General features: G+C 44.0%; 1 protein-coding gene across 1 annotated transcript in view; it reads left to right on the top strand.

Annotated features, from left to right (window-relative positions):
- Positions 1-27,759, top strand: part of pparaa (peroxisome proliferator-activated receptor alpha a) — an 82,633-nt gene extending 54,874 nt beyond the window's left edge. The window contains exons 4-8 of the mRNA XM_056587966.1: positions 138-276; positions 1,337-1,542; positions 1,811-2,062; positions 23,420-23,663; positions 24,142-27,759. Of these exons, the coding sequence (XP_056443941.1) occupies positions 138-276; positions 1,337-1,542; positions 1,811-2,062; positions 23,420-23,663; positions 24,142-24,386 (1,086 nt within the window). The 3' untranslated portion in view covers positions 24,387-27,759. The remainder of the gene's footprint in view (positions 1-137; positions 277-1,336; positions 1,543-1,810; positions 2,063-23,419; positions 23,664-24,141) is intronic.
- The last annotated feature ends 241 nt before the right edge of the window (positions 27,760-28,000 follow it).

Below are 28,000 nucleotides of genomic sequence, written 5' to 3'. Positions count from 1 at the left end.
CAGGATAGGCTACACCCCCCCCCCCCCATATGATGGTCTACTCTATAGAAGCCCAGATTCACTATCTCTTGGGATCTTCAGAAGTATCCTCCAGGTACAGTAGGAGATGGTTGGACCTGACACTGCTCCTCCCCTAGGGTTTCTTCAGGAGAACGATTCGCCTGAAGCTGGAGTACGAGAAGTGTGAGCTCAGATGCAGGATCCACAAGAAGAACCGCAACAAGTGCCAGTATTGCCGCTTCCACAAGTGTCTCAGCGAGGGCATGTCACACAACGGTGAGCATACAACCAGCTCTGAATCTGGTTCTGAATTCAGTTCTGATCTGATTCTTACTAATTTCAAATAATGAGATGCGATTATGTGAATATATGGCCTTGGTTACACTTGTCAATTGACTTGTCATCCTATCACGCTATGATGGATTAACTCTCAGGTCTGGACAGTCCCAGATCAGATCGTGCTCAGGTTGCTTAGGTGTGTGGATGGTAATCTGGGCAAACAGTAGGAAGACTAGTGGCTACGTCATTAAAACATCCCCCCATGCCTACATGGAGCTAGGATTCTCCGCAGTCCGCTTAGCAGTTATAAAATACAAGAAACTTTAGGAATCATACCGCTAATCTCGTCTTTAATTTTCCGCTTTTAGTTACCCTAACTTAAAAAAAAGATGCGCACAGCATGACCAGCTATTAAGATTTGTGATTTTATTTAAATACACAACCAAACAGCCCTATGCTGCTATACATTTTACTTCCGATTTTAAGTCAGCACGTTGGTGGCAGAGTTTCATTATTGTAAAACTACATGGGAAATTCTTACCTTGGCCAGGCACTAAACGTTGGCAAACAGACCTATTTTATACAGCCTCTTATCAACAATGCATGTCGAGGCATGGGAAGGCTTTGACTGTTTGAGACCATTTTAAACAACAAGAACAACACAAAGGTTTCTCAGGAAAGAAAATCTGAACAAGGATCCGGTTAGCAATGAAGTTTAGGTTTTGACAACAGACCTATGTCCAATCTGGCGCATCTTCCACAATTCCCATTTGAAGAAAAAGAAAAGAGTAACCAAGACCTATCACTGTGAAGTATATGGAATGTATGTGTATGTGTAGACACTGAACATGCTCTTGTTCTTGTATTTTCAGGGGGGTGGGACATAAATATATGACATTAATTACCTCCACATTCAAAAGCGGATTTAGAAGCTTGGCTTTGGTGTTTACATGGCAGTTGGTAAACCGGGCTATGACGGTAATCGGAACACAAAGAATGAATGATGCAAGTGATGAAATAAGCCCTCCTCCATATCCACCCCGCTCTCCTCCTCCAGCGATCCGCTTCGGGCGTATTCCCCAGTCGGAGAAACAGAGGTTGAAGGTGGAATTTGGGATGGGGGGGAGGAGCGAGGCGGAGCAAACCCTAACGCCCCCCGACCACAAGGTCCTGGTGCAGCAGATCCACCAGGCCTACATGAGGAACTTCAGCATGAACAAGGACAGGGCTAGACTGATACTGACCGGCAAGACCAGCCGACCGGTAAGAGGGTTGGGAGGGGAGAGCAGATAAGGACATAGATAAAATAAAGGGCATTTCATTTTGAGATATAATTTCTCTGATATCCTTGTTTTTTTCCTCTTTACATGTTTTTCCCCTCCTCCACTATCCTATTTTCTCATCTCCTCTGCCTTTCTCTTTCCTTGTGCCTCTTCTTTTTCACTCTTTTTTTCACCTCTTCCTCTAAACTTTACCCTGCAACCTCTTTCCCCTCTCCTTCTCCCTCCTTTCATCTCCCTTCCCTCTCCAGCCATTTGTTATCCACGACATGGAGACCTTCCAGGCGGCGGAGCAAACCCTGGAGGTGAGAGGTGCAGCAGGGCCTAGCCCCGGCCCAGTCCGAGGCCTCACAGCTGGGAAGGAGCTCCTGGTGGAGGGGCCCGGCGAGGCAGAGGCCCGGCTGTTCCTCTGCTGCCAGAGCGCCTCAGTGGAGGCGGTCACAGAGCTGACGGAGTTCGCCAAGAACATCCCTGGCTTTCTCCACCTCGACCTCAACGACCAGGTGAACTAAACAATATATTTACACTTAATCCGCCGGATACACTTTATTCAATGGTTTGTTCTTTTGACAAAATAGAGTCAACGTGTTAGTGTCCACATTAACACCATAACACTTAATCGACAGGTTAAAATGGCTTTAAATGGTCACAAATTAAACACTACACTTTTAGTCAGCTCAGTTATATCCTGCTGCTATAGCCTGCTAGCCGAGCTGCGCACACTGACAAAGGAGCATGCGGAAGCCTTTAAAGATTCTAAAAACTCCTTAACATGAGTAGTATCTGCACTGTCCGAAGTAGTTGAAGGACGACAAAATTAGAACTAAGGGTGAACGAATACAAATAGAGGCTGAGTGACACTGACACAGTACATAAAACGAAAAGAAACAAGCAAGCCCTTCACTACTTGCTGCAAAGAGATTCCAGCCTGTCAGCAAAATGTGAAGACCTAGAGTCCAGAGTGAGACGGAATAACGTTTTTATATATGGGTTGAAAGAAGATGAGGAATCTAACAAGGACACACTGAGTCTCATCCGAACCTCACTGACACTGCCAGAAGAGTTTTACCTAAACATAGGGAGAGCACATCGTTCACTGACTATGAAACCGAAAGATCCAGCGAGCCCCCCGAGGTCCATCGTCAGATTTCTGGACTACAGAATCAAGAAGAAACCGTAATCCAGCAAGCATGGAAGCACCGGCATGACAATAGCGGAGGAGTGCCATTAGGGTTGGGAAATCGTCTACAAGCTTCCATCGTCCGATAGCGCCCCCTAGGGATCGCCGATAGTCAATACTATCGGGGGGGGGGGCAACTTTATAATAATTTTATAATAATAATTATTTATTATAATTTATCACTTTGAAAAGAATCACGGTTTTATTTTTCTAATTTTTTCTTAAAAACGATAACCATGGTCTTCCCCTTGGACCAGAGTGAGCCTCCGCTGATTTAAGTTTCGATACGTCGGTGCCGGCGGCGCTGTCATGATGACACACGCTGATGACACACAGCTCATAGCTGTGTTCGAAATCGTTCCCTATCATGGATAAAGTGCACTATAAAGGGTGCTCGCCATTTTGTAGTGTTGTTCGAATTCTAACTGGTTAATTTCATGCACTATATAGTGCACTTAAAATACCCAAAATTTGAGTTTACACATGATGTTCCGTACGTGTTAAGGCCCATTCACACCCTACGGTAAATACAGATACGGACCGTTTCGTCCGGTCCCGGAGGTGTTTCGTCCGTAAATGGGTCCGTCGCCTCTGAGCTTACGAATCCGGAGTGCTCCGGGAGAACCGGAAATCGAGGCAGCAGTATAGAGTCAAAAGTCAGACCATTCGCGAAAATAGATAGAGTAGTATAATATCTGAGATATATATATATATATATATATTGTATTTGACGTTTTGTACTTATATTATACTATATACCTGACATTTTTATTTTATTGTTTATTGTTATTGTTCCCCTGCTTTGGCAATGAGTTGTAACTGGTAATTTAACAACATTTTGAGGAGATAATCTGCGGGTTGGTGAGGGGTGTCACATGCTGCCACCGCACACTTTTTGCACTTTTTTTTGCCGATTTCGGATTACACAAAGCAAAATCATCTCTACAGATGTCATGGTCGATGCCGTTCATTTGTGAAACGACAGTCACTGCCCTCTAGAGGATTTATTGCGTAACATCCATAACAACGCTGAAACCAGACGGAGGTATGAAGGGTAGTTCCGGAGGCAACGTTTGGGGCGACCGGAGGTATGGATCGGCCTATGCTCCCGTATGCGGTCTTGTTTTTCCGGAGGAGAAGAAGAAGCTGAATAACCGCGAAAACGAATACATTTAATGATGGAGTCTCCGGCTTTCGTTTAGAAATGTCAACAATTTATTTGGGATTTAACATAGAAAATGTAACATTCAAAATTAATAAGAAAAACCTTGTTCAAGGAAATGTAACATTCAACATCAATACAACCTCCAGCTTTCCTCGAGAGTGCACGGTTTGTTTATATGATGTGGGCGCATCTGTCTGCGTCACACAAATACCCGGCGCATTTACTGACGCAAATTACGTTTAGAAATGTTCAGCGTAGTGTCCGAATTCTCGTTTGTTCGTTCCCTATGTAGTGCACTATATCATGAACACTATAGGGAATAGTGAGCGAGTGAATAGGCAACGATTTCGGACACAGCTCATGTACCACAGCTGTGACCCGGAAATGGTGCAGCGGGGTGTGATGTCATTTCGCCGTGCGAGCAGACCGGTAGGTTTCGAGCCCCTCCCCTCTACTCTCGCAGCAGTGAGTGAATACGGCAGGTCAGCGCTACACAGGGCCGTCGTAAAGGGGTGAAAGGTGATGACGATTCTAGGGGCCCACAGCCCAGGGGGGGCCCATGGCAATAAAAAAAAAAGTAACTACCAGCCCATAGTACTAGGCCCCCCCCCCCTGTCAACAATTGCTCCTTCCAACCCCCCCCCCCCCCCCCCCCGTCAACAATTGCTCCTTCAAACCCCGTCCCGTCCCGTCCCGTCAACAATTGCTCCTTCCACCCCCCCCCCCCCCCCCGTCAACAATTGCTCCTTCCACCACCCCCCCGTCCCCCGTCCCCCCGTCAACAATTGCTCCTTCCACCCCCCCCTGTCCCCCCCCGTCCCCCGTCCCCCTGTCAACAATTCAGCGCAGGGGGGCCCATCAGTACCTCCTGTATAGGGGCCCAGGATTTGTAGCAACGGCCCTGGCGCTACATAGTATGTTTTCCAACTGTGCCAGTTAACTTCAATTACAATTTGCGGGGCTTTTTAAGTTGTAAAAATAGCTACCACAGCGCTGTTTTTCAAAAAGATAAATAATAATAATAATTAAAAATTTAGTAGAAAAAAAAATGATCGCCTTTTTATCTGCAACTTCGTCGATAGTCGATAGAATCGACTATCGGCCCATCCCCGAGTGCCATGTAACGGGCAGAAGATATTCTTTGACCAGGACTACACGTCAGATATCCAGAGGAAACGCAAGCAAGTAAGAGACGTGATGAAACTACTTAAAGAGAAGAACATCAAAGCTCAATCGCCATTCCCTGCCAAGCTGAAAATTCACCTGGGTTCCGGAACGATTACATTCACGACCCTCGCAGACGCGGCCACAGCACTCTGAAAGATGGGTATCCATGTTCAACTGGACAAACGGGACACGCTCCAGGCAGCACTTTTGTGGAATAACTGGACTGAGGCTTCAACATCAAACAGAGCAAACTTAATGACCAACCCAGATCTGAAGAGCATTCTCCATGGTGATCAAGGTCATTGAGGAACAAACGACACATGGAACTGTAAGTAGCGATTAGAAAAAAGAATACATTATATGATTTACTTTATAAGAACATTGTGTTTTGGCTACTTTTACCATTTAAAGTTAAAGGGGTAGTTCGGAATTTTGGACATAGGGCCTGATTCCGAAGTGAGCATTGGTATTCTATATCACTGGAGACAGTTTTCAACACATTTCATTCAGTCCTTCTAGTTGCAGAGTTCGCTCGTGCTAGGCTAGCGCACGTCAACGGGCAATGCTAGCCTGCTATTAAAAACAGTCTTACCCACTCCACAGTACACCCGAGGTAAATCAATTATAACGCCAGACTATAGATTGAAATGTCTGTGTTGATAGAATAATGTTAGAAATAAAACTAACCTTGCATCGCATGAATCATCGAGGGACTACTTTCTCAGCAGAAGCGGAATTGTACTATGCGCTGGTTAGGTTTGTAACCGAATCACGACAGAAGAACGTAAACAGAGAAACGTGGGACAGAAGCGCAATTGAACGACTAGGCAACATGATGGTTCAGTGTTCTTTTAGAAATTGTAGAAATAAACGGTACAGATGGGCACCACAAAGTTTCCACCAATTTCCAGTGCGAGATCCAGAAAGGACTCAACTGTGGCTTGTTGCTGCTGGCTTCAACATCAAACAGAGCAAACTTAATGACCAACCCAGATCTGAAGAGCATTCTCCATGGTGATCAAGGTCATTGAGGAACAAACGACACATGGAACTGTAAGTAGCGATTAGAAAAAAGAATACATTATATGATTTACTTTATAAGAACATTGTGTTTTGGCTACTTTTACCATTTAAAGTTGAAGTGGTAGTTCGGAATTTTGGACATAGGGCCTGATTCCAAAGTGAGCATTGGTATTCTATATCACTGGAGACAGTTTTCAACACATTTCATTCAGTCCTTCTAGTTGCAGAGTTCGCTCGTGCTAGGCTAGCGCACGTCAACGGTCAATGCTAGCCTGCTATTAAAAACAGTCTTACCCACTCCACAGTACACCCGAGGTAAATCAATTATAACGCCAGACTATAGATTGAAATGTCTGTGTTGATAGAATAATGTTAGAAATAAAACTAACCTTGCATCGCATGAATCATCGAGAGACTACTTTCTCAGCAGAAGCGGAATTCTACTATGCGCTGGTTAGGTTTGTAACCGAATCACGACAGAAGAACGTAAACAGAGAAGCGTGGGACAGAAGCGCAATTGAACGACTAGGCAACATGATGGTTCAGTGTTCTTTTAGAAATTGTAGAAATAAACGGTACAGATGGGCACCACAAAGTTTCCACCAATTTCCAGTGCGAGATCCAGAAAGGACTCAACTGTGGCTTGTTGCTGCTGGCTTTGACATCAAAACACCGGCTCGTACATGTACGGTTCGTTGGATACAACAAATTCCTCATAATCGTCTTCAAAAGCAGGTGCATCGCTAACTCCTCCAAACGTGGCCATATCTTGTTAATTTAATATGCTTGTAGAATTCCTTCGTTCACTGTACTCTGCGTTTGTAGCAATGACAGCGGCAGGTAACCTAGGTATCAGTCCGCCGCTGCCGTAGCCTACATACAGGAATATAAACACTGCTGCTGAGACCCCGCAATTCCCTCAAAATGCAATGCAATGCAAGGTTGGTTTTATTTCTAACATTATTCTATAAACAGACATTTAGATTTATAGTCTGTCGTTATAATTGATTTACCTCAGGTGTACTGTGGAGTGGGTAAGACTGTTTTTAATAGCAGGCTAGCATTGCCCGTTGACGTGCGCTAGCCTAGCACGAGCGAACTCTGCAACTAGAAAGACTGAATGAAATGTGTTGAAAACTGTCTCCAGTGATATAGAATACCAATGCTCACTTCGGAATCAGGCCCTATGTCTAAAATTCCGAACTACCCCATTAAAGACATATTATACCACCAGGTGTGAGTGTGATTAGCCTTACAAGCCGTTTCGAAAATCTGCCCCATATGATATGATATACTAGTAGGGATAAGCATGATTAATCGACGATCGACTACCGTAATTTTCGGACTATAAGCCGACAATTAAGCTTGCAGCAACATATTGAAAACATATTAAAAAAATAACTATAAACTAGTTAATTTTTGGAATTGAGAACTTAGTTCTAAACTTAACTGAACTCGTTCATTTTAAAATTTGTGAACTGAACTTTGAACTAGTTCACGTAGAAAATGAAGTTTCCCAACACTGGTGCTAACAACATAAGAAGAACCCTTAACATCATTACTTGTGCTAAAATAAACAAGAAAACATCTATGTTTATACGATATGATGCACAGAAAGTGTTTGACACAGTAAATTGGGACTTTTTGTACAAAACGCAATCTGTAATGGGATTTCCCTCAAAATGTGTGAATTGGGTCAGCGTAATCTACAAAAATCCCAAATCACGTGTAAGAGTAAACAGATGCTGTTCGGAATTATTTGACCTACAGAGGGGGCTGAGACAAGGGGATTGTCTTAGCCCCTTGCTATTTGCTACAAATACTGAATCCCTGGCTGCTTCTGTAAAACAAGATGAGGAAATAAAATAAATTAGAAATAAGGATCACAAGACATCTCTTTATACAGATGATATCTTGACCTTTACAAGTGACCCAGTCCTTTCTATCCCTGCAACTTATAGACACCCTAAAGGAATATGGAGAACTCTCTGGTTATCAAATCAACCAATCAAAATCAGAGGCAATGATTTTATTTGGACACTGGCCAATTAAATTCTCAAGAAAGCTTGATTTCCACTGGTCTCCAGGATTTAGATGCTTGTGTAACCCATGCTATTTCACTCTCTCTGCTAATATATGTATATGTAAATGTATATGAATGTATATATTATAATAATATATATAATGTAGTGTGTATGGTGTATATCTATAGTATATATATATTCCCAGTATATTGTAGCGACCAGTGTTCACGTGCTACAATATATTCCTGACGGCCGCTAACTGAAACGGTTGCCTGGAGACCGTGTTTTGTTGACGCTCCCAAAAAAGTGTTTCTCTGCTGGACGCGTAAGAAGAGCGAACATAGACTTGAAGAACGAACATAGACTTGAAGAACGAACATAGACTTGAAGAGCGAACATAGACCTGAAGAGCGAACATAGACTTGAAGAGCGAACATAGACTTGAAGAGCGAACATAGACTTGAAGAGTGAACATATAGGCTAGAAGAGAAACGAAGAAAAAAGTTATATTCCTGACGGCCGCTAACTGAAACGGTTGCCTGGAGACCGTGTTTTTGTTGACGCTCCCTAATAGAGCTAACATAGACTTGAAGAGCGAACATAGACTTGAGTGAACATATAGACTAGAAGAGAAACGAAGAAAAGGTTATGTCACAAACTGGCTCAGCATATGTGACAAGGAGGGGAGACAAATTAGGTTGAAAGTGTTAAATGAAGAGGTTTTATTATAACTTAACCAATCATATCTACCAAAAGCATGAGGTGTGGAGAGTAGTGGCATCAGTGGTGAATGTAGTGCATGGATGAATGAGACGTGTGTGCTGCTGTTGAGTGTAAAAGGAAGCCAACAAAAGAACCAAGAACCAACAACCTGTAACAGCGTGGAGCCTAGGAGAGGGAGAGAGACAATGAGACCAGGCTGGCTTATATCACCTTGGGTAGAGGCCTAGCCAGGTGTGAGCAACTTGCCCTAACGACCCTCCCTTTCAGCCAACTCCTGCAGGAAGTAATCAGCTGCCGAAAGGGAGGGGTCGTAACACCCCCCTCCATAAGAACGAGGTTCCACCTCGTGTTATAACTCAAACAAAGTGTCAATATGTCCCAAACTGTCATGGTTGATACGTTACCAATAACTGACAGTCAGTACCGCACTCCCTCCAGGCTGCATCCTCCAACACATCCCTCCATCCTCACCAACCCAGCAGCCTTGGTACCAAAGGAGCATTTTAAGGGAATGAAGAGCCGAGAGATGAGCAGAGGAGAGCATGGAAATGAGAGACAGCATGAATAAATAGACTAAGGGTCCACAGGTGCCCGAGACAGTTACACATCAAGCATACCAACCAACTCTTACCATACCAACCAACTCTTTACCATACCAACCAACTCTTTACCATACCAACCAACTCTTTACCATACCAACCAACTCTTTACCATACCAACCAACTCATCACCATACCAACCAACTCATCACCATACCAACCAACTCATCACCATACCAACCAACTCATCTCCATACCAACCAACTCATCTCCATACCAACCAACACATCTCAAAACCAACCAACTCATCTCAAAACCAACCAACTCATCTCAAAACCAACCAATTCCCCTCTAATTAGGATTCGACGGACTACGAACGACGGACTACGAACTACGAACCTACGTACCTGCGGACTACAGACCTACGGACTAAGAACTAAGAACCTACGGACTACGGACTAAGAACCTACGGACTACGGACTAAGAACCTATGGACTACGGACTAAGAACCTACGGACTACGGATTAAGAACCTACGGACTACGGGGATACCAAACACTGAAATGAACTGAGTCAAAGCGCCAACCACAGCTTCTGCTGTAATGCTGCGAAGTGGGTAAGCAGCAGGATACCTGGTAACCTGACACATTACAGTCAGCAAATATGTGTGTCCAGATTTGGACCGAGGTAGGGGCCCCACACAATCAATAATCAAATGCTCAAATGGCTGTCCAAAGGCGGGGATCGGCTGTAGAGGAGCAGGTTTAACAACCTGATTTGGCTTGCCAGTGATCTGACAGGTATGACACGTCTTAACGAAAAGAGCAACGTCTCTCTTTAAGCGTGGCCAGAAGAAATGTTGCAATATACGGTGGTAAGTTTTACGGACGCCAAGATGACCTGCCACGTCACCATGTGATGTCTGGAGCACTTTATTGCGACTGTTTGTAGGGACAACAACTTAGAAGATTGGCTCTCCTACAGATGCATCACCATATGACAGCCACGTCCGAACCAATAGCCCATTTAGGAGGAAATAGCACTGGGCAGTATCCCTCACCTCTGATGCTGGCACAACTTGGTCAAACAGCTCCATTAAAGAGGAATCAGCCTTCTGGTCTGCCACTAGCTCAGCCTGAGAACCCGCTAACTGGTCAACCAGCAAAGAATCTGGCAACTCCAAACACTCTGGCTCCACCATCCTCAAAAACAAATCAGCCTAACAAGTTACAACTCTTGACTGAGACACGCCGAAAACCCAAAACCTGAGGTAACAGGTGAACAGGAGCCCCACCCCTATCCTGATGTTAACTACAACCACTAAAACTAGCTAACTAACTTGCCCTAGTCTTCGTGCAGTTAATGGTGGGGGGTACTTATGCACGCAAAACCAGCGGTGTGAAGAAGGCAACCAGAGGACTGGCAACCCTCTCCCAACCCTAGAGGTGCTCCCGAGCTAATAGCTCTACCCACCTTCGCCGCCACCTAAATTGATCACCACGAGTCCCCTAGAGGAACCCGCTACCAAACCTAACAGGGGGTAGAAACTCCTGCTCCAACAGATACCAACATACCCCAGGTAGGGCTAACCGCAAAGCCCCAGTCAAATCTAATCACCTTCACCACAAACAGAAATGGACCAAATACCTCTCCTTTAATTTCCTACAAGAAATAACCAGCACTGACAACAACCTGACATTTCCCCTCCCAGAACAATTGATGATTAACCACAGCACAGTCAGCTATGGCCAACAACAAGTAGTGTACACTCCAACAAAGCAAACCAAAAACCATTGTCTGCAAGAGGAGGAAGCACACACCAACCTAAACCGGGCGAATTTACCAGTAGTCAAAATTCAAGCTATTTTAATCCTAGTAAATTGATCCCGGACGAGCCCCCACTTGTCACAAACTGGCTCAGCATATGTGACAAGGAGGGGAGACAAGTCAGGTTGAAAGTGTTAAATGAAGAGGTTTTATTATAACTTAACCAATCATATCTACCAAAAGCATGAGGTGTGGAGAGTAGTGGCATCAGTGGTGAATGTAGTGCATGGATGAGTGAGACGTGTGTGCTGCTGTTGAGTGTAAAAGGAAGCCAACAAAAGAACCAAGAACCAACAACCTGTAACAGCGTGGAGCCTAGGAGAGGGAGAGAGACAATGAGACCAGGCTGGCTTATATCACCTTGGGTAGAGGCCTAGCCAGGTGTGAGCAACTTGCCCTAACGACCCTCCCTTTCAGCCAACTCCTGCAGGAAGTAATCAGCTGCCGAAAGAGAGGGGTCGTAACAGTTATCACGGAAGAAATAGAAGATATGGAGGAAGATTTGATGTTACTTTGAACAAGAGGACAGCCTGTCATCGACTGGCCCCTGCTCAAGAGCGTTCGGCCGTAGCGGTAGTGGTAGGAACAGAGCGCCCCCTTTCATTGAATCGAGTGCACTCAAAGACTTGCTGGGTACCCATTTTATTTAGTTTGTTATTTTTCTTGGGGACCTCTTTTGGGTTCAGTGTTTTGAGTTCAGTGTTTTAGGTTCAGTGTTGTTATTATTATTATTATTATTATTGTGTAAATAATCTGATTGATTCTGATTGATCGTTAGATAAAAGGTCAAACGTGCCTCACTGTGTCTGTGTGTTATTCCTTTTATCAGAGTTCTATTAAGAATACAAGCCAATCTCCTTATAACCTGGGATTGATGCACCACTGCATTGTTATATTACCTTTAAAAATACAGTTGGTTACATAAAGTGGCGAGCCAGCCAGGAGACTGGTTATACTCTGATCAAAGGAATTCATATTTTTCTTATATATTCACCGCTACAATATTTTGCATGATAGAGAACCTAAGGTCAAAATGGAATATTGTAACCGCTATGATGTGCATGGACAGAGCTGCCTTTTTGTCTCTGGTATTGACGAAACGTATTCAGACGATTATATTATTGACATTTTTGAGGTACATGGTGGCATAGTGAAATGCATAAGAGTCCCTGATGAAATAGGTAAACCTAATGGGAGGGTTCTGGTCCAGTACAGAGATGAAAGATCAGTAGCTCGTATGGATCCAGACTTCTTAGGCAAAACGTTTAGTCCTGATGATTCTAATGCTTCATGGCACGTCACCGCCATACAAGAAGTGATGGCTCCGAAACCTGAGGAACAAAGTAACCCAGATGAACTAAAGTTTGCTGCGGCGGTTGCAGGCCTAAGCAAGACCCGTCTGATCCAGATGCTCCAAACTCAGCTTTCCAACCTTCAGTTGGGTGGTGATACAGCAAGTGATGAGGACACAAATAACAATGTGCCTGAGACGCCTCAGAGGCCGTCAAGTCTAGATGAGAGCCTCATCAATCCCCCCAGTGTCCAGAGAGTAATTGTCGAGCATGTAATAAAAACGGAATCTCAGTCCTCGTATGTCAGCAAAATCCGCACCTTCTCGGGAAGAACGCCAAAGCCCAATGGAGAAGTTGATTATGAGACGTGGCACACTCAAGTTGAACTGTTATTAAGTGACCCTTCCAGCCCAGATACCCAGAAGGTCAGAAAGATTTTAGAGAGCTTATTGAGCCCAGCTAGTGACCTAGTCAAAAGCCTTGGCATCGACTCCCCGCCTGCACTGTACCTCACCCAGCTTGACGCAGCTTTTGGGGTAGTAGCAGATGGAGAACAGCTGTATGCAGCATTCCTGGGCGCAAATCAGAACGCTGGGGAGAAATCCTCTGACTATTTAAATCGCCTACACCTGATGCTTGACAAAGTTATTACCGGGGGAGGACTGTCCATTGAAAGTTCAAACAAGCAACTCATCAGACAATTCTGTAGGGGTTGCTGGGATCAGACAATGCTCATCGAGCTCCAGCTTGAGCAGAAGAAGACTAACCCCCCATCCTTCCCTGAGCTCTTGCTACTCCTCAGACAGCAGGAAGACAGACGGTTGACAAAACTGAACAGAATGAAGAAGCACCTCGGAAGCGCCAAAGCTATGTCTCACATGCACACAGTCTATGGCCTGTCCCACCGTGATGACGAGTCAGATGAAACTGAAGCTGCTTTAAACCCGAAGGCAGCCAAAAAGAGCCTAACTGAGAATCAGAAGCTCGCCCAGGAAGTGGCTGACCTAAAGAAACAGCTTGCTTCCTACAAGCCAGCATCGAAGCCCAACGAACCACAACATGTAGAGAACCTCAATGAAAATCCTGTTAGGGGAAACTGTATGGTCTCAAATGTGACAAACCGCAGGATCGGCATGAACACTTCCAACATCCCCCGAGCCTGGTTCTGTTTTAAATGTGGAGAAGATGGCCACATTGCCGCCCTATGTTTAAACGAGCCAAACCCTGCTGCTGTACACCAGAAGAACCTTGAGCTCAGGGAAAGACGCGACCAATGGAGGATGCAGCATCAGGGCCAGCCCGAGTTCTCGTTAAACCGGTAAGGGCTTCTGCTGCGGGACGTTCAGAAGCCGTGCACCCCCCTTTATCTAGTTCCATTTCAACCAATCTGAAAGCAAATGTAGTGAGGGCCGAACAATATGCCCAGAATGGCTCACACCTCGACCATAGACCCTTACCCCATGGTCTTGTTGGGCCACGTTGCAGCACGACAGCCCTTGTTGAAGGCTACCAGTGTAAATGTATTTTAGACACCGGGTCGCAGGTTACTACGGTCTCAGAGACCTTTTATTCAGACCATCTCTCATCCTTCCCTGTTGAACCTATTAACGCACTGCTTGAGATTTTGGGTGCTGGGGGCCAGCGTGTCCCTTACATAGGTTACACCCAAGTCCTTATATCACTCCCAAAGAGTGTTACTTGCATAGACGAGAAGATTTCCTCCCTGGTTCTCATTGTACCGGACTGTGACTTTAACCGTGAGATTCCCTTACTGATTGGGACCAATGTACTTGACAGATTGTACCAGAACGGAGTTAAACGAGAAGGGCTGAAATTCCTACAGGGGCATGAACTCAGTGACGAATGTCTCATGCTATTCCAGTACATTGCTCAGACTCACAGTGAAGAGGAGGAAGCAAGGCCAGTGAAGCTGCTTGGACGTTACCCAGTCGTCATTCCAGCTGGACAAAGAGTGTGTGTACTAGGAGGTGTAAAGATTAAGACATCCCCAACCCTCACGTCATATGCCTCCTGCAAACCCTCCTCTGCCAGGTGGCATCTTCCTAGTACCAACACTACTGGACGTTCCCTATCAGTCCTTCAGCAAAGTCCCTGTACTTCTTCGCAATATGAGTTCACACGACATCACATTGCATCCAAACCGTGTCATAGCAGAGATGATGATGGCTCAGTGTGTGGTGCCCGTGAAACCCCATGACACTTCTATATCCTGTGGCCTCCAGACAGTGGATACAGAAGCCCCCCCAAGTATCATGCAGCCTGGAAGATTCTCCCATTCCAGCAGAGTGGAAGAAACGCATCAAAGACAAGTTGAATACCATACCTGAGGTATTCGCTGTTGATGACTTAACCCATGGTCGCACCTCTGCAGTCAAACACAGGATAAGACTTCAGGATGAAACCCCCTTCAAGGAGAGGCCCCGGCCGATTCACCCATGTGATAGAGAAGCTGTTAAGCAGCATCTTCGAGAGCTACTGGAGGCAGGGATCATAAGGGAATCAGAGAGCCCGTTTGCTTCCCCTATAGTAGTGGTGAAAAAGAAAAACGGGAAGATCAGACTGTGTGTGGACTATCGGAAACTGAACATGCGTACTATCAAGGACGCGTACGCTCTTCCCAATATCGAAGAAACCTTCTCGGCCCTTAGTGGAGCTAAATGGTTTTCCGTTATGGATCTGAAGTCCGGTTATTATCAAGTTGAACTTGCCGAAGAAGACAAACACAAGACCGCATTCACATGCCCGCTGGGTTTTTGGGAATTTAACCGCATGCCACAGGGCGTTACCAATGCACCCTCCACATTCCAGCGGTTAATGGAGAGATGTGTGGGAGATCTGCACCTGAACGAAGTCTTGGTCTTCCTAGACGATCTGATTGTCTTCTCAGACACCTTGGAGGAGCACGAAAACAGGTTGATGAAGGTGCTGAACAGACTCAAGGACTATGGGCTGAAGTTGTCCCCAGACAAATGTCACTTTTTTCTGTCTTCCGTGAAATATCTGGGCCACATTGTAGATGCTCGTGGCGTCCACACTGACCCTGAGAAGATATCGGCCTTAAAAGACTGGCCCAGGCCCACCAATCGTAAAGAGCTAAAGTGCTTCTTAGGCTTTGCAGGGTACTACAGGCGCTTTGTACAAGGCTATTCGAAAATAGCAAAGCAGTTGAATGGCCTCACTGCTGGCTATGTGGCTACAAGGAAAAGGGGAAAGGACTATAAGAAGCAAAAACCTCACACTTCAGTGAGCCCCAGCCAGCCTTTCGGAAGTGAATGGACACAGGACTGTGAAACCGCTTTCAGAACACTCATAGACAGGTTGACCTCAGCACCTGTACTGGCTTTCGCCAATCCTAACCTCCCTTACGTTCTCCACACAGACGCCTGTGGAGAAGGCCTTGGTGCAGCCATTTGCCAAGAGCATGAAGGGACACTTAGGGCCATAGCCTATGCTAGCCGAGGGCTATCGAAAAGTGAACGCAACTACCCAACGCACAAGCTTGAATACTTAGCACTGAAGTGGGCTGTGTGTGAGAAGTTCCATGATTATCTGTATGGTACAGAATTCACAGTCCTTACTGACAACAATCCTCTCACCTATGTGTTGACCTCTGCAAAACTCGATGCAGCAGGTCACCGCTGGTTAGCAGCTCTGTCAACGTACCGTTTTGAAGTGAAGTATCGGCCTGGTAATACAAATCAAGATGCAGATGGGCTGTCAAGGCGCCCCCAGGAACCCTCACAAGAAGACGATGCTTTCCTCCAGGAAAAAGAGAGGATCGAGGAGCTCCGTCAACGTGTGCTGGGCGGGAATCACAAAGTACTCTCAGAGGACACCTTCACTGCCCTCTGCCAAAGACACTCAGTGCGACTGGAGCACTGTGAATACCCCCCGGAACCCCCCGCCTTAGCAGAGTCCCTAACGGTGGACCCCTCCGCCATTCCCCTGAGTTACACCTGCCTTGCACAAAAAACTGTTCCAGGGATGACTCAAGAGGATTGGCACAATTCACAGAGGGCAGACCTGTCAATAAGGCGGGTCATCCAACTCATTGAGAGAGACACTAAGCCCTCGTTCAGAGAGACTAAGTTAGAGCTACCGGAGGTGAGGCTCTTGAACTCAAAGACGGAGTCTTGTTCAGGAGGTATGTTGACAGAGGAACAGAAGGCTATCAGTTAGTCTTGCCCGAGAAATACAGAACCAAAGCACTAGAAGGTGTTCATGATGAAGTGGGGCACCTCGGATTTGAGCGCGCCCTTCACCTGGCCCGCGCCCGATTTTACTGGCCAAAGATGGCTCAAGCAGTCGATGTGAAGTGTCACACATGTGAGAGGTGTTTCAGAAGGAAAACAAACCCTGAGAGGGCTGCCCCAATGATGAACATCAGTACAAGTTACCCCCTTGAATTAGTCTGCATGGACTATTTGTCTATCGAACCAGACAACAAAGATACAAGAAATGTATTGGTGATTACAGACCATTTCACTAAGTTTGCTGTGGCAATTCCCACAAAAGACCAAAGAGCAAGAACTGTAGCTAAAGCAATCTGGGAGAACTTCTTCGTTCACTACGGGTTCCCTGCCCGCCTTCATAGCGATCAGGGAAGGGATTTTGAAAGTCACACCATCAAAGAGCTGTGTTCCCTGATAGGAGCAGAAAAGGTGAGGACTACCCCCTATCATCCTCGCGGGAACCCAGTCAAAAGATTCAACAGAACCCTGCTCGGCATGCTTGGAACGCTGGAGGACAAAGACAAGTACCATTGGAGAGACTTTGTGAAGCCACTTGTCCACGCATATAATTGCACAAGGAACAACACCACCGGCTACTCGCCTTATGAGCTGATGTTTGGCGGACAACCGACCCTTCCCATCAACCTCGTTCTGGGATTCCAGCCACAGGGGAATCATGCCAGGACTCACTCTGAGTATGTAAAGAGCCTTCGAGAACGTCTGCGGGAAAGCTATGCTCTAGCTGCAGAGAGTGCACGGAAGATGGGAGAGAAGAACAAGACAAGGTTCAATGCCAAGGTCAGAGCAGCAGAACTGATCGCAGGTGACAGAGTCTTAGTGCGAAATGTCAACATCAGAGGGAAACACAAGCTTGCGGACAGATGGGAGAGAGGGACCTATACAGTCGAAAAGAGGATGGGAGATGGACCGGTTTATGTCGTCAAGCCGGATATGGGTGGCGGCCCCCTACGCACCCTCCACAGGGACCTCCTCTTGCCATGTGGGTTCCTACCTGTCACCGATGGGAAGGAAGTTGAGCAAAAAGGCCCCTCTAAGGTGATGAAGTTGAGATCCGGAGAGCGGCCAACGATGGATGCAAGGGACAACATGCTGAGCCATGAAGAGGATGTTGACGCCAGCAGCAGTAGTGATGAAGAGGAGCTTGTGGTGGTGCACAGGCCCAAAGTGACTGAAATGGGACCCTTCATCAAGACTGTGGAAAGGAGTGTCGAGAGGAGACCCCGCAGACTCAGATCAGACTCCTACTGCTGAGAGCTTAGAAGCTGCCATTGGAAATATTCGCCATGCCCTGGACCACTCACTCCAGGGAGAGCTTCAGGAACATGCAGTGGAGCCTCTTCATGATAACCTTGAGCCTGTGGATACAGATCAACGACACAAATGTGATCACAGATCAGATCTCACGACTGTGGAGGAAGAAGTAGCAGCGGCCATCAATCCTCTGCTTCAAGCTGAACAGTCAGAAAACATAGGAACACAAGCTGAAATCAGGAGATCAAGCAGAACACGACAACGACCTGATAGATTGCACTATGACACTCTTGGGAGACCCTTGATCCTGGCCATTGTTGCCTTCTGTAAGAGTCTGGAAGGCCTCCTCCAGGGTCCTGCCAGGTGGCAGGCGCATGAAGGGACTAATACGTTCTAGGGGGGGAGTATGTAACCCATGCTATTTCACTCTCTCTGCTAATATATGTATATGTCAATTTATATGAATGTATATATTATAATAATATATATAATGTAGTGTGTATGGTGTATATCTATAGTATATATATATTCCCAGTATATTGTAGCGACCAGTGTTCACGTGCTACAATATATTCCTGACGGCCGCTAACTGAAACGGTTGCGTGTTTTGTTGACGCTCCCAAAAAAGTGTTTCTCTGCTGGACGCGTAAGAAAAGCGAACATAGACTTGAAGAACGAACATAGACTTGAAGAACGAACATAGACTTGAAGAACGAACATAGACTTGAAGAGCGAACATAGACTTGAAGAGCGAACATAGACTTGAAGAGTGAACATATAGGCTAGAAGAGAAACGAATAAAAAAGTTATATTCCTGACGGCCGCTAACTGAAACGGTTGCCTGGAGACCGTGTTTTTGTTGACGCTCCCTAATAGAGCGAACATAGACTTGAAGAGCGAACTTAGACTTGAAGAGCGAACATAGACTTGAGTGAACATATAGACTAGAAGAGAAACGAAGAAAAGGTTATCACGGAAGAAATAGAAGATATGGAGGAAGAGACAGCCTGTCATCGACTGGCCCCTGCTCAAGAGCGTTCGGCCGTAGCGGTAGTGGTAGTAACAGAACGCCCCCTTTCATTGAATCGAGTGCACTCAAAGACTTGCTGGGTACCCATTTTATTTAGTTTGTTATTACCTATCTATGTTGCTGTTCCCATATTTACTATATTGGATAAATGGATTTCCAAATGTACATGGTAAAGCAAGCAACCCAGACTTAAATTTAAAAGACTACTCTGCCCAAAAGAAAGTGGAGCAATAGACTTGCCCAGCCTGACAAACTATTATTGGGCATCCAAACTCAGATGAATGGTTGCTTAGATATCCAAAAACACTGACTGGTTGGAATGGAGCAGAGTGAATGCCCAAATTTGCCATTGGATTCAATCCCATTCTTAAATCAAGACATATGGGGGATTGCTAATGTATTGAGTAAAGACTAGGGCTGGGCAGCAATTAAAAGTTTTAATCGCGATTAATCGCATAGTTTTGGTGAGTTAACTCAGGATTAATCACACTTTTAAAATTATATTTTAAATCCACTCCAATTGAAGTTAACTGAGATTATCAAATGGAATGACACATTATCATTCATATCAAATGTACTTAAGAAGCAAAAACTAGACTAAGTGATATTGAGAGTTTTATCGACTCACTCAGTGTGGATTGAATATGAAAATCACGGACCACCACCAATTTGGGAATTGTAAACAGTTACTACAAGTGTAGTTAATTTAGTTAAATAAGTGGCGCCACAGATTTGGGAATTGTAAACAGGCTGTCACTTACTGCAATTGTAATCAGGCAGTGATTTACTGCAAGTGTAATTGAATGTAAAGTAAGTGGAACTAAAAACCAAAAATATTTCTGATATGAATGTTGACATTCTGTGGGCAAAACCTTTCAAAATCAAAGTGGAAAAAGATAATGTGCGTCAATTTGTATTTATCGTGTTAAAATAAGATTGCGTTAACGCATAATTAACGCATTAACTTGTCCAGCCCTAGTAAAAACACCTTCAAAATATGGTAAATTATGATGGAAAAAACCTAAACTTCCAATGACCAATTCCAGAGCTATAAGGATAGCAAACAACTGAGTTCTCCCCAGCTAGGCTGGAAAAGGAAGGAAGGAAATGGAAGGAAAGGGGTTTAGTGGTTTTGGACCAGCTGTTTGACGGAGCAGTCCTAAATTCATTTGAACAGCTCAAAGAGAAATATGATATATCCAACCAAGTTCATAGGTACTCACAAATTAGACACTATTTACAAAGTCATCAAGAATTGGAAAAGCTCTGGGTTTCCCGAAACCTTCTTAAAGCCTTCTTAACGCTACGTCATTCATAACATCTACTTCAAGTTCTTCCTTAACATCTCACGAGTTTCCCGAAACGTTCTTGGCTACGAATCTCTTTCGTACGTCGTTCGTTGGTAAGGTTGGTCTGAAGCGCTCGTAGAACCTTCTTAGCTCTACCATAGTGATGTTTCAGCTCCTGACGCTAGTCGACGCCACTGTACAGTAACCTTTAGAAATCCCCGTTGCTCATGGAACTGCCACATTGGCAGTGTTGTGTTTCCCCAATAGTAGAGTATGGCTACATATACGGCACAGCAGGCGAGGTCAGCTCGACTCGCTTCCAACAATTACAAAAACTCAAATGAACAAAACTGTCTTCTGAATTAAGGAAATGATACTGGGAAGGGAATAAACCATTAGTTGACTTAATACGATTTTTTTCAACCACCGCCTCTTTCCCTTGACGGTGCGCAAAGCACGCACACAGACAGGTAGCAAAAAGAAAGCAGTCTCAGCATGAACAGTATTATATAATAAGCTAAATAAACTATTCCAAATTTAGCTTTCATTTCAATGTCAATTTTCATAAATCAACAAGACAGACACCTTTTGTGAACAGAAAATCAATAGCCCCATTTGAACGGTTGCGACAGATGTAATTAACGATGTGATTGATTTCATTAAGGATGTGATTGGATGTAATTATGGATGTGATACATCTTTATCTCAGGAATACCACATAAATACATACTACAATTGGTAAATAATGAAGTCATTTTTACATTTCAGATGACCATTGCCCTAAAATAAATAAAATAATAATAGTACTAATAATAAAAGGAATATATAATAGAAAACCAAAGTAAATTAAACTAAACAAACGTGCACACAAATGTGCATGCGCAAACCCACACAAGAAAATAAAATAAAAAAATAAGAAACAAATAAATTCTTCATATAAATTGAAAATGTCGGGCAATGGATGACCATTTATTTAGGAAAGGCCTTATTCGCTATTAAAAGAAGGACTCTGAGCAAATATGTTTGGCTGTTCTCTTCAAGATCAGTTGGCAGTTGGCAAGTGTGATGGTTGAAGAGGTAAATCTATACAGAGAATTGTTTTATGTTTTTGTACAAATTGCCAGTATTCTTCTATCTTTGGACAATCCCAAAATATGTGTGTGGCCTCTCACCAAACCACACACCCTCCAGCAATGATCTGAGGTGTTGCTCCATTTTATATAATAAATGGAGTTCTAAAGTATTTCATTTAAAGTTGAAATTAAAGGAATTCCTTGTTTCTTATTTCTAATGTATTTTATGCTTTTTATCCCCTAAATTTAAATTCCTTTTTTCCAGTTTGGACTACTGGTTAATCATTCTTTTTTTTCTTTCTTTGACCTTGGGGGACTTGAAAGGCGGCAAAAATAAAATGTACTATCATTATTGTTATTCGTTATCCGTCTTATTAGGGGTCCAAGCCAACAGGTTGGATCCCTATTGTTTTTGTAGCGATTTATCTTATTATTATTATACTTCCTACCGTGAAAGTGGGACCACAGCCCAAACCGTAAATGGTGAGACACGCCAATTGCATGACTACATCCAGGTCCGTGAGGACTACGCAGAGGACAAAATCCAGACCTGCCGGTCACTAGGTGGCGCTATACCAAGGAAAATTTCGCCAGAAGGGGGCGCCATAAACGAGGAAATTGTATATCTCCTAAAAACGCTTTTGGGGATATAACTCCCACACCAAACCTCTCAGTCAAAACCTTTATATCCACAGGTTCACAGTAGCGTTTTGAATACGTGCTTCGCGTTGTGCCGGCGAAATGCACATCGCTTGGACCCCTGGATAACTGCTTGCAGTTCTAGTTATTATTATTATTATTATTATTATTATTATTATTATTATTATTATTATTATTATCCTTTGTACTTCACTTCATGAAGTCTCCCACTCATCTTGGATTATTGTGTTAATTTCTAGTTCGCATTTTTCTTTAATATCAAAGTTATTTTCTTTTAACTTCCTGCAATATCTTATAAAAATTTGATATGAACTTTGTCTTCACTATTCCTTTGGTTGTTGATATTAAGAATTGTTCTGTTTTTGTTGGTAAGGAGCAGGGCCCGGTTTCCCGATAACGTCCACTCTTAGCGCGCTACCAAGACTCCTACGTTTAGTCTTATCAAAGTTGTTTACCTCTATAGGCGTGGTTCCCGAACGTTCTCTTAGGAGTCTTATTAGGAAACACTCCTTATGTCGTTCATAAATGGTGCTGTCCAGAAAGAACGTGCTGAAATCGATTGCTCACAATAATCTTTTGAAGTTGCGAGTTTTTGAAATTATTGGAAGCGGGTCGAGCTGACCTCGCCTGCTGTACCCATGGCCAAAAATAGAGACAAAAAAAATACAGCCGAGACTACATCCTTAATTCAAATATGCCGTTTCATTTTACCTCAATTGGCTACGGATGCAAACTTGGAATTTACAATTAAACAACTTGGCCTATCCTGCTATCCTGCATGTCAATCCTGCTACACAACATATCACTCCCTTCCATTCACTGTTAAAATACCTGAACTAAAACCATTGGTGAAACACAACACTGCCAATTTGGCAGTTCCATGCGCAACAAGGATTTCTAAAGGTTACTGTACAGTTCTACGAGCGCTTCAAACCAACCTTACCAACAAACAAAGTACGAAAGAGATTCGTAGCAAAGAAAGTTTCGGGAAAACACACGAGATTTTAAGGTAGAACTTAAAGTAGAGGTTACGAATGACGTAGCGTTTAGAAGGCTTTAAGAAGGTTTCGGGAACCGGGCCCATGTCATTATGTTGACAAACTGCTCTCTCTGGCAGAAGCCTTTGAGTCAACTGTTATTTTCAATGAAACCATATAACAGGGTCAGGTAAATTAAATTATTGCTTCAAGGCAAGGGTCTACTACATTATTGATTTAAAATGCATACAAATATTTATTTGTAATATTTATTTTTGTTATAAAATAAATATCAAAATACAGACAAAATATAATTTAAAATTAATTGTAGAAATGTGTCTTATCCGTGCTCGGTTCTGTTCCCTAGGTGACCCTGTTGAAGTACGGTGTGTACGAGGCCCTCTTCACCCTCCTTGCCTCCTGCATGAATAAAGACGGCCTCCTGGTGGCGCGCGGCGGGGGCTTCATCACCCGTGAGTTCCTGAAAAGTCTGCGGCGGCCCTTTAGTGACATGATGGAGCCCAAGTTCCAGTTTGCCACGCGCTTCAACGCTCTGCAGCTGGATGACAGCGACCTGGCGCTGTTCGTCTCTGCAATCATCTGCTGCGGAGGTGCGGTGAACCAGCCTGCACACCAGCGGGTCGTTTCCTGTTTATATTTGAATGACCCTTCTAGTGAAAGGTTGAAAAAGCCTAGATCTTCTCCATACGAATGTTTTGCTATTTTTACTTCATTACACTTTATGAGCTTTCCGGTTCAATTGCACAAATATTTTCTGTAGGATAGAAATAGAACTGTGATGAATTTGGAAATATGTGATGGAAAGAACGTTATTAATTAATCATAACCCCATACATATTTTGAGAGGGTATGAGGGATTTAGAAATGTCCATATTCCTCAACTTTTGAGATGCTGCATAGCAATTTTCAGAAATGTTGTTTAGTTGACGTAATTTATTCAGGGCTGTCATATTCATCTAGAGGGAGTCCTGAACAAATCCATTCGTTTTCGTTTCTCATTGTCGTTTCATTCCCTCCATAATTTTTCTTCTTATCCTCTCTCCTCTCCTCGTTGCCCGGTCTCGTCAGATCGTCCAGGGTTAGTGAACGCCTCCCTGGTGGAGCGACTCCAGGAGAGTGTTGTGCAGGCTCTGCAGCTTCATCTGGTGGCCAACCACCGTGACAATGCCTTCCTCTTCCCTAAGCTGCTGCAGAAGTTGGCCGACCTGCGAGAGCTGGTCACCGAGCATGCTCAGTTGGTGCAGGACATTGAGACGACGGAGGATACGTCTCTCCATCCGCTCCTGCAAGAGATTTACAGGGACATGTACTGAGTAAAATAAAGGCATGTTCCATTTTACAGGGACATGGACTGATTAAAAAAGATGCATGTTCTGATTTACAAGGACATGTACTCAATGAGAGAGAGACAATACGTGAAGAAAAGCACTGCAGCCTCTAGTTGCTGCTTGTGGGAGTTTACAATATTGTAGATGGAAGTGCTTAAAACCAGGAAATGAAAATCAACAAGGGTCAACCAAGGGTCACTGAATATTGCTTGTTCTTTGCTGGACGTATACTGCAAGAAACACTAATGAGCTTAAAGTTAAAGGATAAGTTAACTATCGTGGACAACATGGCGTATTCACAGGTGCTTTTGAATAGGCCATGATCCTAGCGTTTAAACACCATACTATCCACAGATTGTCCAACTTGATTCTAGTGTGTAGAAACCATTATATCCCCAACCTGTGTTTTTTTCTTCTTCATATTGTGATGTAGCTGAGCTAGAATGGTAGGCAAGCATGCAAATGTTTGAGAAGATGAAAAATTTAGCATTTATTCAATAGTTGAATTTGAAGTGAAACTACTACACAATCAAACTCATTATTTATGCAATTTGTGAAATAATAGAAACATGAAAAAAACTTTTTAGATCATGCTAGAATCATTCAATCTGTGAATAGGCACAGAATTATCCTTTTAACCAAAGTTCAACTGTTGAGCCCATCCCTTCTGACCAATCATGACCCCAGCTGTTCCATGATCTGTTCTAATGGGGTGCAATGCTGCATTTGTCTGGTTGGGCTGTAACGGGGATGTGTGGTTATTCACCTTAAATATCGACCCATTTTTTGATGCTTCTTTGGAGCAGGTTTATCTCTCGATTTCCAATTACAATGCAAATCTAATCTGAACATATGTATTCTCGATCAGAGCCAAATATGAACATTTCCTTTATCGTGTGTCCATATGAATATCGGGACAGTGTGATATAGGCATTAAGGAAACCACGCCTTTGAAGATTGATAGCTTTGTCTTCTGGGCCCCTCACACCCCAAGAGGTAGGAGATCTATATGAACCTCTACAGAGGTGTGTATGGATACTACAGATTTGAGCATGGCCGTGCAATGTTGGTGGAAACATGAGGATATATGATAGAATGATCAATTGCGACACAATATATATGTGTATATATATGTATGCAAGGTATGAACTGAGTATAGCCATGACAGTCTGGCTTCAGTAACAGCCGCCATCATTATTTACCTGCAAGCAAGGTGTGATCACAGCCAACTCTTGCCCTTGAGTTGGCTGTTGAATCGACGGCAATAAGGAACACATACACTTTACCTCAGTGTGTCCATGGAACTCATACACACAGCAGCTGGGAACCATGATCAGATTTAATTATACGTCTGCGTCAAACAGCTGCATGCCGAGCTACAACAGGTCTATGCCACCGGCGTAGCCCTCAGAATCCATCACAGAAGGTAACGCACACCTCTCCAGAAATGTAAAATGGAACCGGGATAGGTGAAGGCCCGAGTCCTCCTGGTGTGTCTTTCAGTTAATTTATAATGGAGCAGATCCGTATGTTTGCCAACATGTAAATGTGTATCTCACATGACATTGCAAGGTCTTGGACTTCTAGCAGTCTCGAAAGGTATTCACAGCCTCAACCCCAGCAACCACTCTTTTTCCAGCAATTTGCGGGACTTTGCCACTCTGGGCCGATGAGATAAATCACCTAAGGCTACTTGGAGTGAATTCAAGTCATGGTTTCACAGTAAATGCTGTTAACATGTGATTTTGCGCCCCTTTGCGGGCAAAGTGGTGCCTTTTTGTTATTGACCCTGTGACATCATTGATTGAGCTATCTTCACAACACTTAATACACTTTTTAATGGTCCTCTGTCCTCCGTGCATGGCACTATAATCTGACATGTCCATAGAGCATTTGTCGCAAATTGTGTAATTTGCTCCGTTGGATAAGAACATTCTTTACATTTTCACAAGACTTTTACTATATAGAGAAATTAATCCAGAAGATTAACATTATGGCTGAAAGAGGAAATCATTAACAGCATGTAAAATGGACTACTTAAGGTTGGAATATATGTTAACAAACACACATCCATTAAAGATTAGCAGACATCACTTATGTCAACATTTTCTTGCGGACTATGCTCAGTGGGGTGTTCAACAAAGCCGGTTTTATCACATAACCAGGTAAGTTAACCCAGGGTTTGCTGTAACCCTAGGTTTTCCGTTCCAAAAGGATCACGGTATGTTAGTTTTATAGAAACATGCTCTGAATCAAACCTGGTCGGAGCAGGTTTTGCGCAGGTTAAGTTTGAAACATAACCCGGTTTTGGGTATTTAATCCGCGTTCACCGCAGATTTCATGTGTTCACAATGGCATGCCCTTTTGATGAGAGAACTGCTGATATCGGAGCGCAAATTATACGTGCAATCCACCGGGAGCGATTGATAAGACCACGGCTCGACATCTTGGCATATCAAATTACTTTTTGCTGGAGTGGAGAGATAGGCCTATAGATTCTCGCGCAAATCTTTAATATAAATAGCCTTACATAGCCAACACTACCAATCGAGGACCTGGCCTCAGTTCACTCCAGACTATTTGCGTAGCCCTCTGTTTTTTGCAAATGGTAGTTTTATCTAGGTGTATAATGTTGGAGATGCTGAGCACATCTCAGTCCTTTCAGATGACCCATCCAAGATTTGTATCGGCCTCCTATCATACAAAGAGCAATATTGTCTGAGTAGGCCTACTATGCCGAGAGGCACTTACAACACAAAGTATAAAATAGTCCTAACAGACTTGCATCCACTGGAGAATGTTTGATCGTTACACGCACTAATCCATCTTGATCTGTGAAGTTGATGAATTGTCACTTTTAGGTTTTCTACCCAGTTACCAAAAAAATAAACATTTGGAATAGTATGCGCTGTGGCAAGCACATGGTTTGCATGCGTTATTTCGAAGGCAAAAAAAATCTCAAATACAAGAAACCACAAAAACCTACATTCAACCAGTGGGGTATGGCCCCTGACACTCTGAGGAGGTAGGTACCTACCTCCAGGTACCCCCTCCATGCCAGGGCGCCCTGAATTTATGTTTATTAACAGCTCCTCCACCGGGGTCAAGACAATTTGAGGGCCAGATCCAGTCTGCCGACTGTCGGCCTTTTCACGATTGGCTTAAAAAAATGGCTTATTTAAATATATAGCAATACGATGGTGGGAAAAGCTTACCAGTTTCATTTTTATAGTACTTGATCCGCTGACCGCTTGGAAGCCATCGGAGTACATATTTATTTAGAAGAAAGGGGTTATGTGGTAGGATCTTTAAGAATGCTTAACTGGGATATTTATATATTCATGGCTCAAATATAAAGGTTGGGTACGCGATTTGCGAACGCCAGCAGATTTTGAAAATACACAACTCAAATGGTCCTACCCCTCTCCTTCAACGATGACTCTGACTCCACCCATTCCAAGTACCTGGACGCGCAATCATGCACGAGCGCGAACAGAGATGCGCGAGAGCGAGCCAGGCTAGCGTAGGTTTCGTTTAACAACATGGCACTACATTCAGCTGTAAATTGCACCCAGTACCGCGGGAAGTAGGGGTTTTGG

Source organism: Gadus chalcogrammus, chromosome 4 (genome assembly GCF_026213295.1).
Source record: "Gadus chalcogrammus isolate NIFS_2021 chromosome 4, NIFS_Gcha_1.0, whole genome shotgun sequence".
Lineage (NCBI taxonomy): Eukaryota > Metazoa > Chordata > Actinopteri > Gadiformes > Gadidae > Gadus > Gadus chalcogrammus.
Note: the sequence above shows the minus strand (reverse complement) of the source record. Positions and strands in the feature narration are given on the sequence as shown.